Genomic DNA, 15,886 nt, shown 5'->3' with positions numbered 1-15,886 from the left:
TACTTTCTTCTTCGGAGTGACGTTAAAGTCCATGACAAGAAGACGATGTTGGGCCGTTAGGCTTTCGCCTGGAATGACCTTACAGTTAGTTACCCTGCCCATATGACACCGTCTGGTCAATAAGTAGTCTATTTGAGTTGAGTGGGACCCGCTCTTATACGTGATAAGGTGCTGAGAATTCTTTTGGAAGAACGTATTCACGACGGCCAGATCGGACGCAATACAGGTTCTCAGAATGTTTTCTCCCTCTGCATTGCGAAGACCGTGCCCAAAACCCCCGTGAACACGTTCATACGGCTCAGCAGCCTTACCGACGTGCCCGTTCAAGTCCCCCCCAACTAAGACCACTTCGGTAGACGGCACAGCAAGTAGCACCCCTTCATACTGCTCCCAGAATGTCTCCTTTTCGGCCGCGCTACATCCCGCCTGGGGAGCATAGGCACTGATTAAGTTTGTGATAACGCCCTCAATCAGTACCCTCACTCGCATCAAGCGGTCGGAGCGACGGTCAACTTCAAGGAGCCCATTCTGAAGCTCTTCAGAAAGCACTACCGCTACACCGTTTCTACCCGAAGGTGACCCAGTGTATATAAGCCGGTAACCCTGTCCGATGTTACGGGACTTATTACCCTTCCAGCGAGTTTCCTGGAGGAAAGCACACTGGACCCGACGTCTCATGAGTACATCTGCGAGTTCCCTGCATCGTCCGGTTAGAGAGCCAATATTCCACGTTGCAAAGCGGAGTTTTCGTCTGGGTACTTGCGTCTTTAACCGTGCCCGTACTTGACACGGTAGCCCTTGCCCACTTGTCGCAGGTGTAGGGCGATGTGCCTGCGCGTCGTTATGCGGCGACGCCCTAGCCGTACCCAGTCTGTTGTTGGTCCGTTCCATATTGTGGCTGTTTGTGGTTTTCCTGGAGCGACTGCCGTCTGACCTCCAAAACCCCCTTTGTGGGGAAAAACCGAGGGGAGAGGAAAATAGAGGGGGGTAGGATAGGTATAGGAGGGAGCTGGAGAAAGGAGGAGGAGAGGGGGGGGGACACCATTCTTACGGACTGGATGAGGATATAAGAGTGGCGGCTCGAGGATCCGGGGTCGCGTACCCGTATGCCCACAAACCAATATCGGACAGGTATTAGTCTGGACACCCTCTGAATTGACACCCTCTGAATTGTACTCACAACATTTATATATATATATATATATATATATATATATACGCTTTATTTCACACATATACGTTTTAACAGCAGTTAAGTGTCTCTAGTAAACTAAAAATGAAAAATGTCGACGTTTTTCCTCTTACTCGATAGTTAAAAGATCATTTAGAACACCACGCTTAAATAAGAAATATAACCACTCACTACAATAAAAAAAAAGCTGTGGACATGTTAAATGTAAATAATTTAGCTTAAACGACAAACCGCACCGAATGTTCTTAATTAGTAATAAGATTATTACTATTTTATTACTTAATTAGTATTACTTAGTATAAAGTAAGAAACAGAAGCAGAGTATTTGCTTATGTTAATAAACATTATTGTTATCAATTTATTTTTATTTGTAGTGCTAAGTAACAACTAACCTTATTTATTATCCTACTAATATTATAAATATGAATGTTTGTGAGGAGGGATTTGTTTCACTTTCACAGAAAAAATATCTAACGGACGGATGAATGTACAAATTGCGTATAATTTTGCTATAGTATAAATTTAAGCGGGCGAAGCCGCGTGTGAGTCGCTTGTGAAAGTATAGCGATGATGGCATGATGCTCGTAATAGATAATAATATTTGCTTTAATAATGTATAGTAGGTTCGTGGAATGAATTGAGAAGCTTAAACCAGTAGATATGATTCAGATTTCTTATCAGCATTGTATTGAGTTAAGTGCGTCCTTAAAATTGTACAAACATTAATTGTAATGTTCATATGATATGTATATGCGAATCGTGTTTAACTTATATGATTAATTTAAATTACTGATTAAAATTAATTCCAATTACATCTAAAATTTGCCAATTTGCTTGATAGAGATTAAATGGATCAGGTAAAGATCGAATCGACAATCTCGGTTCAGCTGGCAAATTATGTATTGCACATTAGTGTCTATTAAGACAACTCTACATTTTACTGAATAAGATCGCAATTAACGAAATAAAATTAAAAAATAGAAATAAAAAAAAAAATCTACTGTACATTTGTTAGGAGGAAACGTTAAAGCTTTCACGCTGGCGGGGCTTTCCAGATATGTGATATGTCTACTTTAGCAGTATTAGTTTAAATAAATTGTTTGACGACTACTTTAGCAGTTACATATTTAGATCTTAGAAAATAAATATATACATTTATTAGTAAAATAGTCTACTGTCGAGAATAGTGTACGGTGCTTAACGCTTGGCTATGTTTATTTTTTTTATTGTTGATGCAGAATGCAGATCATGGGCGTAGGAACGAGGGGCCAGGAGGCCTGTGCCCACCCCAGAAAAGTCTTGTGTTCACCCCAGAAATTTTACTACCAAAAAATTAACGCCTATATTAAAAAAATTTTACACGACCATATCTGTTCAAAGCTGTAGAGGCCCCTGGAAAATATCTCTATATGCACCCATGGTTGAGAGTGGGAATAAAAGTAAACAGTAATTTTATAAGCTAAATTGTCAAAACTAGTAAAAAAGTGTGTAAAAACTAGTAAATTGTCGTTGCTAGTTTTTATTTGTAGTTAAAAAACGCCCCAGAGTGGACATGCGGGTGTATGCTAAATGCAAGTCACGAACGCGGTACGTCAACATATATGACCTTGGGGCTACGCATAGAGCTTATCTTGACGCTCTCGGGCGATACTAGTCCAGTGCTCATTCGATTTCTGGCCGCGGTCGTCGCAAGCGCCGCGCCTCACTACAAATTCAATCGGTCACGCACTTCGTTTGTTTACTGTTTGTTTGTATACCGCATGAATTAACAAGTGTTGTTTGAAAGTGTTAATTGTATTTTTAAGATATTGGAAAAAGTGAAAATGCTTGTTACGTTTGGTTTAGTTGCGATTTTGCTTATATTGTTATCTTTACTTGCGATATTTCATTATGTATCGAATGGTAGAAAATATTGGTACTACAGGAAAGTAGCGTATAGAGAACCATGTCCCATATTCGGGAACTTTGGTGCAACACTAACCATGCGACGGAGCTACACGAATATGCTCCAGTTTCTTTATGATGAATATAAAGATGAAAAATATATGGGAATATTTCAAGCTCGAAGACCAGCTTTGTTGTTGTTTGATATTGGATTAGTAAAGTCTGTGCTATCAAAGGAATTTTCTTGTTTTAGCGACCGTACTTCAGTAGCTACGGATACAAAACGAGAGCCGTTATTGCGAAATGTAGCCAACATGAGCGGTACAGAATGGCAAAAAATGAGACACATCATAACCCCCACATTTTCGTCGGCCAAAATGAAAGCTATGTTTCCTTTAGTTGCAGATTGTGCGAAAACTTTGCAAGCTACTTTAATACAGGAGTCAAAAGACGATATAGAAGTTCCAGAATTAACATGTCGTTTTACTACAGATGTCATAGGCAGTTGCGCATTTGGAGTGGACCCTGGTGCACTAAAGAACACAGAGTCTCCATTTTTAAAAATGGCCAAGAAAATGTTTAGAGCTGACAGGACCACTATTTTAAAAAGATATTGCCGCACATTTTTTCCAAGATTATTTAAATTTTTAAACCTCAGGACTTACTCGCCAGATATAGAAATTTTCTTCACTGATATTATTAAACGAGTTATATCAGAGAGGCGTACGACTGGTAAGCAACGTTGTGATTTTATCCACCTATTGCTAAATGTGCAAGATACTGACGCAGTGTTCCCTATGACGGAGGAGTTAATAATATCCAATTCCTTCATATTTATGTTAGCTGGTTTGGAAACATCATCAACTACAATGTCGTTTTGTTTATATGAATTAGCTAAAAATGAAAACTTGCAAAATAATCTAAGAAAAGAAATAAATGAGTGCATACAACGTTACGGTGGATTGAATTACGAAGCAGTGAGCAATATGCGTTTGGTGTATCAAACAATCCTGGAAACTTTAAGACTACATCCACCCACACCGCTTACCACTCGTCTTTGCACGGCACCTTGCACTTTACCTGGCACTGACCTACACATGAAAGTACGAGACGCTATCCTCGTACCTATACATTGCATTCAAAGGGATGCTCAATATTTCCCAGATCCTGAAAAATTTGATCCAGAACGATTCGAAAACGACCTAAATCCTACAGGCTTCGTTGCTTTTGGCGACGGTCCCAGGAGTTGCCCCGGTAAGATTTTTCCTTTTTTATATTGTACAAATTAATAAATTCATTTATAATTAATAGTTGATTAACTATTAAATTAAGTTTGATTGTCATATTGTCTTGTTCAATTTTTAAACACTACTCAAATTCAAGTAGCATTCACTGAATTCGTTGTTGTTTAAACAATACTCAAAGAATGTGAAAGAGAATAATTTGCTTACATTACAATACGATTGTTTAAAAGACTACATTAATATTTAAATTACGATCAGCGCACTTTTTTTAAAAGTAGAGTATGTATAAAACAGTAAATTCAATTAAATTTACAGTTTGAAACGTCAATTTTTGGTACTTTTTATACTTAGTACATATATGTACTTAGTATAAAAGGTCTTTTCCTACAAACATGTGTTCTGGTTGATATAACAAAAATCTAAAAAAAAAAATTAATTGCTCCAGACTAAATAAAATATTTCTATTTTTTTCAAAGTGAATAAACAAAGTCTTACTATTATAAGACAACATACTATATAATAAAAGCTTTTTGCGGGACGAATACTTGCTTCTAATAGTAAAAAGAGGTCATCGTAATAATATATGTAGATATTCTAGTTACCGTTATCGATGAAGACATCTTATCGACCAAATTACCAATTTATTTGACATGTTAGGAATTATCTACACTTAAATATTACTGTTTTATAAATAGTATTATTTACTAAGATAATGTTATAGGTTCATTGATCTTATTTCTACAGCTGCATTGGAGAATAGAGTGTCTAAAAATAAGGTTCATTTTCCGAAGTAACATTTTTTCCCTAAAATCAAAGTACATGTAGTTACAACAATAGTATATTTAAAATAATATAAATAATAAATAATTTCACAGTTAAATTAATTAGCATTTTGCTTGTGTTCAATGACAAATGAAAATTTATCGTCATTTAAACCATAGATTTGGTGATAAACTTCATATTTATTTACATAAAATATTTTTTTCATACATATATTATGAATGTTAACTTATCGTAATTTCTTACAGGTGGACGTTTCGCTCAACTAATTGTAGGCGCAGGCTTGGCAACAATATTATCAAACTTTATAGTGGAGCCATGTGCAAAAACAACACCGAGAATTCAATACGATCCCAGAAGCGTCATGTTGAAAAATAAAGGAAGCATTTGGTTAAGATTTAGAAATATACAGTCTCGTTAGTTGTACTTACTTGTGTCTTACGAATGTAGGTTTAGTCATCATGCTATTTTCAGTATTAGTTATTTCTTAATTATGTTTATACTTTTTTTTAAAGATTATATAGATTTTATAAATATATTGTGACGATTATTAAATTGTATAAGTGTGCAATTATATGACAATTGAATGTATTGAATTTATCACAGGCAGCATCTGCTAATATTTTAAATTTGTCTGTGACTTTAAAATATTATAAGATTCAAAAGATTCTCATAGAGTATAATTTGATAATGTAAGGAAAAAAAGATTAAAATAACAATATATTTATAGGTATTTTTAATTCATGTACATTTATAATGTTATAAAGGGAATATTAGGTACAAGCAAGACAAGACTTATAAAATTATATTGGTTTTATTTATAATAAATGTAGTAAAGAAAAAATTAAACACTAAGTTGTATTTTTTATTTCATGCGTAACTGATACACTAGGTATCTCCTTGTTATTCGGGTTGGAACTTCGGCAAGTAACTTCGGTTTCGGTTCAAAATTATATAATATGTTTAAATTTTTAAACGTAGATATTTCCATTTTCTCGTTTTGGTAACAAGGTAAAGCGCGGTGTTGAATTCCCCCACTCAACACGAACTGGAAGTATCTTAATGATGATGAGGAACGGAGTGGTTTAATACTGGGTTCCCAGGTTCCCTCTGTCCATCCTGATATGTGCGGAGTACAGCGTGAAGTTAAAAAATATATTATGATTCCATCGGGCACAATGTCTGACTAAATGTTATGACCGTAAATGCAAATCCTAGACATTATAGTATTTATAGATTCCATCCACGGTTCTTTGAAGTAGCCTTGAATATTCTAAATTATCTATGTCTGTTTCTTGGTGAACGGACAGTGGGCATAAGTTCCTCGAAAAGTAAAAATCAATATTTTACGGATTGGGCATATTATAAGAATTATCAGAAAAAGGAAAAAGGTCATCTTATTTTGATAACCAAGAGATAAAAATGATTATAACAATATGGACGTTGGGAAGATGAAATAAACAATATCTCAGATAAATAATTTATGCAAAAAGAAAAACAAATAAAAAAATAGATAAAAATTAAGGATTTAGATCTTCTAAATCCTACAATTTTCGCGTCTTCGCTTTTCTTAAAACAGGTACAGAGCAAGATGTTTTTTAGCACTTGAATTTTTTTGAAATTAAGGCGTTTATTATTATTTGTCTTGAAATTCGCCAGGTAATGAAACATGATACTTTTATTTCATTAAGTTTTTATCACAAAGCAATATTATGGTGAAAATTACATTATTTTATACACTCTTCAAGTAAATAAGTATTTACTTGAAGAGTGTACAAAATAAAGATAAAATATCGTCTCGACGGGTACATTAGGTATAACATATTGTGGCTTTGGTCAATGTACCTAATATTAAAATGGAACACTTAAACTTACCTTGCATGCGTACATAGTGAAGGTAAATATTTATACTGTGGGAAGAACGAACTTTAGACTTGGAATTTCCGCTCGTCTTTTATTTATTTGTGAAACTCGTTTCTTCATCCTTTCATTATATGCAAAGGACTTAGTGCCTTGTGCTATTACATTAAGAAGTATAGTTTTTCACACTTATATTACTTTTACAAACAATATTTTCAATACTTAATGAATTAATATTTGCTATTTTTGAATTATTAAATAATAATTGATTGTTTAGGTATTTTGTATCTATAAATTTTATTTTATTTCAATATAGATATTTTTGTCACATATTTTGAAAATAAATACTTAGGTATAAAAATTAAAGCAATCGATCACAGGATTCGTTCTTTTACAGGCTGTAGAAGTTGATGTGTTACAAGCGTTAGCAGACGGCGAGTTTATAGAAGAGTGCCTAAACATCTTCGTTGAATTCTGTAAAGATAGAGATTATAAAAGTTATATCGGTAAGAAATATATTAAACTTTGAGAAATCACAAATTTAATTGAACTTTTTATTAAGTATAAGTAAAAAAAAACACGACGAATGGTAATTTCAATATTAGAATAGAATAGAATAGAAAAAACTTTATTGCTCACATAAATACAGATAACAGAAAAAAAGAAACAATATATGTTTATAAAATGTATGCAAAGGCGGCCTTATTGCTTCAAGCAATCTTTTACAGGCAACCCTTGTAAAATAAAGGACTAAAAATTTAATATCGAAATGGGAATAACGTAATATTATTACATATTTACAATATTATTATTAATTTATTTATGAAATAGAATAATAAAATGTAAAATTTCATATTTCTAGAGCCCAATGTACCTTTGTCGATGCTAGAACGCGGTGAAGAACTCGAAGTTAGAGCACAGAAAAGTGGAGAATTGAATTTGGCACCGTCATTGCCTTTTCAAAAACCTCCACCTACTTCAAGTTTAATTGCCTCGTTAGCTGATGTTGTCCACAACCTCACTACATATAAGAACGCGCCCGTACAGCAGTGGAACGAAGCAGGACTCTACAGAGTATTATTCAAGTAGGTACCTCGTGTTATTACTATTCTGTTTTTTTATCTATATTTATAGATGTATCTGATCGTTGAGTGTACATGGAAGATATCTATTTGAGAAAGTCCATTATTGGGGCCATTTTTACGTTTGTTTTCTTTGCATTTGCGCTGGGACCAATAAAGGGCTTAACCGATTAAATGTATTCACTGTATGTTTGTATTTATTTAAATTATATACATTATATGTAATTAAATTTCTGTTTGTGCTCCCTACTAAATGTCGTCATGCAATATCTTTATCATCAATTCTTCCTAAATATACAAATATACATACATTTGTACTTCGTTCGCAAAGTGGAACATAATTTTTTTGATGGACATAAGTACCCCACTTATTGCCTTTAAATATTTTTTATCTAATCTGATCTGGAAACGGTGTGTTTTGTTATTTTTTTCTTTTTTTCTAAAGGTAGATAAACTTAAATAATGTCACACTAACTCTACATTTTTCGGCAGATGTATATTTTGGTGTCAAGGGTCCGATCCAGAAGTCTATAACGTGCGTAACTCAATAAGCCGCGCCCTAGCTACAGCGTCTAACAAGAAATGTGTGCGAACATCTCTTGCAGGCACTAAGGATTGCTTCTATAATTTACTGTTGACGCTGACACCCTTGGAAGAAGGTATTTTTTTGTATATTCCTTATATAGTTCATATTTGTATGTAAATTTTTTATTGTATTTGCCTGTTGCATTTTTTTTGTTATAGCTAAGAGAACTTAATGACGTGAGTTACGTAACTATCGGTAACCTTTGTCTGACTAGACTGAAAGATCGCCTATATTTTTAAATTTGCAGTAGAATTTGAAACGCAACTATTGTATGCGGTTGAACAAATATCATTAAGGTTACGCAAGAATACACCAGGCACAAATTCATCGAATAATATTATTGATATATTAAAATAGATTAAAACAATCTACCAAAGGTTTCCAAAAATATATATAATAATTGAATTATAAATGTTTATTCATTTGCTAAAATCCGCATTCTTTTTGTTATCAATAAGTAATAATTGTTCATGCTTATCCAATTAAAATACTTTTCGCTTTAGACATTTCCGCTGCTAATATCTCAGTATGTAATTGGATTATATACACGATGACTTCAATTTTCGTAGAACGTATGAAATTAATATTAAGAAAACAATAATATTATATCACATTATATTATCATAATAAATCATAATTTCCTGTTTTATCTTTAACATGATGTTATAAGGTTTTTATTATCAAATTATGTTTCTTACATTATAATTATATATTTTATCGTTCTTAGTATTTACTATTGTGTCACTTATTCTCCTTATGCGATCAAAATACTTGGGCACGTTATTAATTTCCGTTTTTATACCTATGTTAAAGCTTCAGTATTTTTAAACTATTAGTATTTACACACAAGATATCGTTCAGATCACATTTATTTTCACTATCATACAAATAATAATATGCGTGCTCAGAAGGTTTAGATATATTTGGAGAATGAGTGATTAAAGAATGGCATAAAGATTTATGAAGGAAGAGTGAGTTGTAAGAGAGGCAGGGGGAGACCTCAGTTGACCCTCAAAAACACAGTATCGATTATACTTGTGTAGAGTCACGTAAATCTCCTGGAACTCCTGGAGGGGACGTATATGCGGATTGATGAAATTGGACGAGGCGAAGGAGGTATGCAGAGACTGCAGCGTTTGGCGCTCTTTTCCCTCTAGCTATTTCGTTTGGGATAAAGCATGAATCTATAAGTAATAATGTGTCAAAAAAATATTTTTTTTAGAGGAAAATGAAGCTGAGTGTGTGCTAGCGCGGGCGCAATCGCTTAATTTGCTAGCGGCGTTGTTGTCAGAGCGCGCGGCCAGTGACGTTGTATGGTCGGAGTTGAAAAAAAACCACTTGTTATTCCATTTGCTCCTTCAAGCTCTACAAAGTGAATATGGAGGTATGATTATAATTGGAATACTTTATATAATATATTCATTTAAGCAAAATTGTTATTTTATATTAAAATTGCTAGGAACACGAAACTTTAAATATTTCGAGTTTCTTGCCGGCTCTTCTCAGCAGAACTGCCTTCCGAACCGGTGGTAGCTTTTTGTTCATATGTTCATTCGACGATTCAAAAGTGCTTATAATAATTGCCTATTTGAATAAAGAATATTTTGAATTTGAATTTGGATTTCAAAACGTAAGTCTTTTTAATAAAATTATCTACTAATTTCAATTTAAAAAAGTTAATATTTAATATTGTTAATTTTTTTCAGAATTACAAGACGCGTCAATGTATTGTATCACACAACTGGCCAGATCTTTATCGTCTAAAAACAAAAAATGCGTCGAGGCATCAAATCGTGAATCGCTTATGAACTTTCTCGATAATCTACCGTCACCGTACTCGCAATCAGATAAAGATATACTGTGCGCTGGAGATAGTGCCAGAGAGGACTGCCAACCAGAATATATTATCGAGGACTGTTGTAAAATACTAATAAATAAATATTTGAAATGTTCTGATAATAATTTAGCACGCAGTTGTCAAGGTTTGTATTTATTTGTTAAGTTTGTACACTTTTTTTCACTGTCATTGCTTTCATTTGAGTAGATTAAACTGCTAATATTGCTTGATTCGCCAAATAAAATTTAAAATGTTTATTTATTCCAATTTTTATATCTATTCAATTCTAATGCATAACGCTATTGATATTTACAAGATTATAAAAAAAATGTCATCTGTTTATTTAAAAAATATTACATGTTGGTTTATATATATCAAAAAATTTGCATATTCAGATGACAAATGGACATTAGTATGCACGTGCATATGCAGCCTACTAACGTGCAGTGCACGTGCACGTTATTACTGCGTGCATCGGCGATTCCCGCGCGTGTTGCTGCGACATTTGCACGCATTGCGAGACTCGATGTCGTTGCATGCAAAACCTGTTGAGGTTATACGAAACGCTGATCACGTAAGATTTTTAGTATAACAACCGATTTATTTAGTGTGGAAGGTTAAATGATTGTTAATAAAGGTTAAGAATAATGAAATATTTTTTTACATGATACATTTTTTTTAACGTCACGCAGTATCCCACACATTAGCAGGGTAGGCAGAGAGAACTTAATGTAAAGACACTTTGTTCCCCATTTTTCGGCGAATTCTGTATGCGTTGCGTGGTGGAACTTAACGCCGCGCATTATCTCGACACCAAAGCGAAGAAAATGGAAATATTGCATTTCCTCGAGTGGGGTATCCACAGCCTGTCGCGTTTACAGTCACATTTTACGTCCCTTGCACCACTGCTGGCCTCAATATATAAAAATAAATAAAAATATATACGTTATATGATAAGCGAGACGGACGACGTCATGATTATATCATTAAGAGTTATTACATTTAAAGTTAATAAAACTGATAAACAAAAAACTTACATGAAGAATAATTCAAGCAATTATAATTATGATTTGGCAAATAGTATAATATTATATTGGCAAATAATATAATTATAATTTGGATATATAAAAACGTGGGAATTGTTGTTAGTACGCACACAGTTTTTATATATCTAAATATAAATAAATCTGGCGAGTAATATATGCATAAACAATTTTTGGTTGAATACGATACATAAAGTATGAAAGAACAGTTATATAAAAATAATAGCGAGTAATTTAATAAAATTATTTTTTTTCTTACAGGAGCCATCTTTAAATACTTTATATTGGATTCTTACTCTGATCACTTGTCAAATGTTCGAATGTGCACCCGCTAAGGAGCATATAGCGGAGGACGTAGCTCCTTCTTTAACGAGATTGTGGCGCTGGTGTATGATGAACGAACGATTGAGAGATGCACTCTTGAATCTACTGGTTACTTTTACGAATGATTGTCCCAGAGGTACATTTTATATTTAAAGTGCTAACAGAATAAAGCTTATGTGGTGTTACTTCTATAACCAAATTATCCATAAAATTAATTTGTTGATGATTTGTTACTTAAACAAAATACGGTGATTGTTAGTATATATACATATGTTATCCGTACATAATGTAGTAAAATATAACAACAACTACCGCAAAGTTTTCGCAGCATTGGGTTTCCAAAAATGAATAAATTTCTAATAATTTACTTTCCAATTCTAAACAGTCTGAATGTAGTTATAAGTTTAATTTAAATCTGTAAAAATTACGAATGTACGAAAATCAACGATTAAATTAGTTAAATGAACATGATTCTGTTTGTTTCACGAAATTAATAATACTTTTTATTTATTATTGCAGCGTGGGCGAGCATGTGCAGCTGCACCGGCGGGCGCAGTCTCCTCAATGAGGCGTGCGCGCTGGCGACGCGCGAGGCGTCGCGCGCGCGCCCCGCCCCCACACTTGCACTCGCCCTGCGCGCGCTCACGCACTGCGTACCGCACCACCATTGCAGGAATATTATTATTAAGGTATTGTTACAAATTGGAAACGATAAATATATATAAAAATACAATTTAGTATGGTCTAAAACTACTTATATTTAATAATATTTCACTTTAATGAAATACAAACGTTAAATCACTAAGACTCTAACAACCGTTTACTTTGAAACATAAAAAAAGCACAACTAATACATTAAAATAGAACGAGCTCACAATATCTACGCCAACCACCTTCCTGAATGACAAATTAGCCTGGTACTATGTTGCTGGGTATTGATACCGTTCGCACGCAAAAGTTCCGCTAACATCATTTTTATGTTGAATTGATAACCTCTTTTTATAGAATAATAAATCAAATCAGCTTCACGTTGTATCCCATGTAAAATTGAGCGATGCGGTATCTTTATACTAGGTTCCTTTTGCGTACCCTGATATATGACGAATAAAACGTGCCTGTAAAAGAATCACACCTCGTTGACAGAACGACGTTCTCTCGTGCATGATAAAGCTGCGTGCGCGAGGCAGCTACTCAGAGGGCACGTGGACAGCGGTGGGCGCACAGTGGGCGCGGCTGTGCGCGGCAGCCGCTGCCCGCGCTGATGGTGCTGCGGCGGTGCTGGCGGTGGCGGCTTCGCCGGCGCTGCGTCCGCTGCCCGCTGCTTTGCTGCCCGCGTTCGCTAACGCCGCGCACCACCAACGGTTGACGTTTCTGCAGTCCCGTTAGTATTATATATACTTTTATTCTCTTAAAATATATTCTTCTTTTTGTACTTCCTCATTATGGCGAAAAAGATTTGTCTTCTGTATGGAAATAAAAAAAATAATTCCCTCGAATGGGGATCAAATCCACAACTTAATATTTACCAATTATAATAGCTAGACATTACAGAAAATGATTTTGGTTGGTCTTGAGTACCGTACCATTTTCATTTGTTATATTGAATTTATAAACCATGTTGTAGTTAAAACTTAAAGGCCAGTGTGAGAACATGTTTAAAATATACTGCTGTAGTAAGAGAAATATTTTCAAAACAACGATAAAAAAAGAACTTTATCCTCTTCTCTGTATTTTCCACAGAGGAATAAAAAAATTAAAGAAAGACTTCAATCTTATAATGATTCCATATTCCGTAAAAACTATAACAAGCATGATGAGATATTTCAAAATATCAATACTTTTTATTAAAATCGTCCGTGAACTCACTGTCATTACCCCAAATAATGTTGTACCTAGATCTCCCTTCCCATTTAACAAATAACAAAAATATTTTCCATATTGATTTTTAATATATATTGAATTAATAAAACACATAACATAATGTGTTTAAATATATATTTCAATATTTGTAGCGGATTTACTGGAGTTTCTGTCGGGTTGTCTGTTAACGGGCACAACGAAGGAGGTGGTATCGGCGGCGCGTGCTGTTTGGGCTTTGGCAGCAAATAACCATAGGGTAACATATCTTTGGTGTTTACTTCTATACAAATAACATAAAAACGTACACTGGCAAACTTAACAAATAATTTATTTGGACAGGCCAAATTAGTATTCCGTAGTGCGGGCATCGTGTCCGCCGTGCAGTCCGCGCGCCAGCGACTGCAGCGCAGCCAGGACGAAGCCGCGCAGCGAGCTGTGGAACTACTGACATATACAAACACTGTATTACTAGCAACATGATCTTATTTATGTATTATTAATAAATCTCGCTTCTTTATAGGCTTTGGAACGTGCCTTAGAGGTTGAGTACAGAACACACAAAGCAACTTATTGTTGATGATGTTGTTGATTGTTGTTTTTGTAATGGAAAAGTATTTTATTACATCCACATATCTATGGAAAATGTTACACGATATTACGACAATTTTAACAGCTTACATTATTACGGACTATGGATGTAACTAAATTCTGCATTAACAGTAATGTACCTGCGACTATTGTTAACCTATTTAAATAAAATCTAAGAAATCTATTATTTTACTGTAGCAAAATATATACAAAAGCAAAGGAATTCAATACAAAGAAATTGAATTTACATATTTTTGATTGTTTGCGAATTAAATAAATAGGCTAGTTAAATAGCAAGAGATTTTCATGTAAATAGAACTTTTGTGTAATTTTTTTTCTCATAACAATGGAATAATATATTAGTAATTCGATTATAGGCACGAATCATTTCACTATTAACAAGGAAGTTAAGATCTCCTGCAATCTAAGACTACTAAAGTTTTTTTATCTCAAAATTGCTATTTTTTCGTCTAGTTTACTATGTTAAAGTGTTGACAAAAATGCTTGTTTCGTATGGCATTTAATTGCGTAATGGAAAATTATGTTGAAATTTTGTATGAATTGAAAATAAATTTTTGAATTAAAAGTCGTGTATTTTTATTTAACACTTTCGAACTACCATAACTGAACTTCCTTTATTTATTTTTTTACATGGAAAGTTTAGCAGGTGCTTCAGTAAGGTGCTTAAATTAGTTTACATGGACTCTCTTTTGTTTGTTTTTCTGTTTGTGCAATCATAACCCAATCTCAGAAAAGGCCTTAAATTTTAATTCTTTATTTTCAGTATTAGATTCTGGCAAGCTTCACCTAACATGTAGTGTTTGTTTTATTTCAATCGTTTCACAAATTAAAAAAGTTTTTTTTAAGAAAGTTATATAAATACTTACATGCAACAATATTGCTATAAAATAAGTGTTTTGTAGAATTGGCTAAAGCTTTAGTTATGAATGTATGGATTTTGTCTTTAAAATGACAATGTTATTAGGTCACGAAAGTAATTAAGATTAGAAAATATCTATTTCTGTTGTACAAACGAGCAAAGCCACATGGGGACCACTAGCTGTATATAAAAATATTGCTATATATATTGAAATAGAAGTTTGTACGTAAGCACGACAACATATTAAAGAGGAATATACTCGTAAATGTACATTACGTTTCGGGAAGATGGCACTGATAATTTTAAACAAAGTTGTAAATGTAATTAACAACAGTTACTACAGCTCTATCGTTTTACTTCTTGAATTATAGGATATGTGATGAAATGATAAGTAAATTAATTGATTAAGTTCTAGCGAATATTTTTTCTAGTAAAACTTAGAATCACCTAAAATGAATAATTATTAATACAGCTACATATGTTTTCCATATAAAGCTACGGTACATACCTTACAAAAAAAGTTTAATCACTTAGAATAATGAACGTACGTACATTTTATTTATAGTGCGTGAGTTATCCATTGTTAATAAGACAGACGCACATACTTATATATACGTATACTTGCGTACATTTATCAATTGTTTATATATCATAAATAATGTAGGTAGTCGCAAGATAACGAGGGCCGCTCTGCGGTGGCAGGACTAACCGGGCACGTCTAACCGT

The 15,886-nt window shown here is 33.7% G+C and overlaps 2 protein-coding genes across 3 annotated transcripts in view; both read left to right on the top strand.

The window, feature by feature from the left end:
- ana3 (rotatin homolog anastral spindle 3) overlaps window positions 1-14,868 on the top strand; it is a 33,962-nt gene extending 19,094 nt beyond the window's left edge. For both annotated transcript variants that reach the window (XM_085204704.1, XM_085204705.1), the window contains 11 exons: window positions 7,358-7,466; window positions 7,823-8,045; window positions 8,535-8,701; window positions 9,851-10,012; window positions 10,335-10,610; window positions 10,861-11,039; window positions 11,770-11,968; window positions 12,352-12,521; window positions 12,976-13,213; window positions 13,845-13,948; window positions 14,032-14,868. In XM_085204704.1, the coding sequence (XP_085060830.1) occupies window positions 7,358-7,466; window positions 7,823-8,045; window positions 8,535-8,701; window positions 9,851-10,012; window positions 10,335-10,610; window positions 10,861-11,039; window positions 11,770-11,968; window positions 12,352-12,521; window positions 12,976-13,213; window positions 13,845-13,948; window positions 14,032-14,172 (1,968 nt within the window). In that variant the 3' untranslated portion in view covers window positions 14,173-14,868. The remainder of the gene's footprint in view (window positions 1-7,357; window positions 7,467-7,822; window positions 8,046-8,534; window positions 8,702-9,850; window positions 10,013-10,334; window positions 10,611-10,860; window positions 11,040-11,769; window positions 11,969-12,351; window positions 12,522-12,975; window positions 13,214-13,844; window positions 13,949-14,031) is intronic.
- Window positions 2,832-5,907, top strand: LOC146527650 (cytochrome P450 6a2-like). Its single transcript, XM_085204706.1, has 2 exons — window positions 2,832-4,330; window positions 5,349-5,907. The coding sequence occupies exons 1-2, from the start codon at window positions 3,016-3,018 to the stop codon at window positions 5,519-5,521; spliced, it is 1,488 nt and encodes a 495-aa protein (XP_085060832.1). The 5' UTR covers window positions 2,832-3,015; the 3' UTR covers window positions 5,522-5,907.
- Window positions 14,869-15,886: the final 1,018 nt, after the last annotated feature.

This window comes from Heliconius melpomene, chromosome 20, assembly GCF_056956725.1.
Source record: "Heliconius melpomene rosina isolate 202511_hmr_F chromosome 20, ASM5695672v1, whole genome shotgun sequence".
In the NCBI taxonomy this organism is placed as follows: domain Eukaryota; kingdom Metazoa; phylum Arthropoda; class Insecta; order Lepidoptera; family Nymphalidae; genus Heliconius; species Heliconius melpomene.
Note: the sequence above shows the minus strand (reverse complement) of the source record. Positions and strands in the feature narration are given on the sequence as shown.

Bases quoted from the DNA above. Each gene is read 5' to 3' on its own strand.
- LOC146527650 (XM_085204706.1), top strand. From the start codon at position 3,016: ATGCTTGTTACGTTTGGTTTAGTTGCGATTTTGCTTATATTGTTATCT. The intron at 4,331-5,348 runs GTAAGATTTTTC...AATTTCTTACAG, and splicing joins CGGTCCCAGGAGTTGCCCCG to GTGGACGTTTCGCTCAACTA.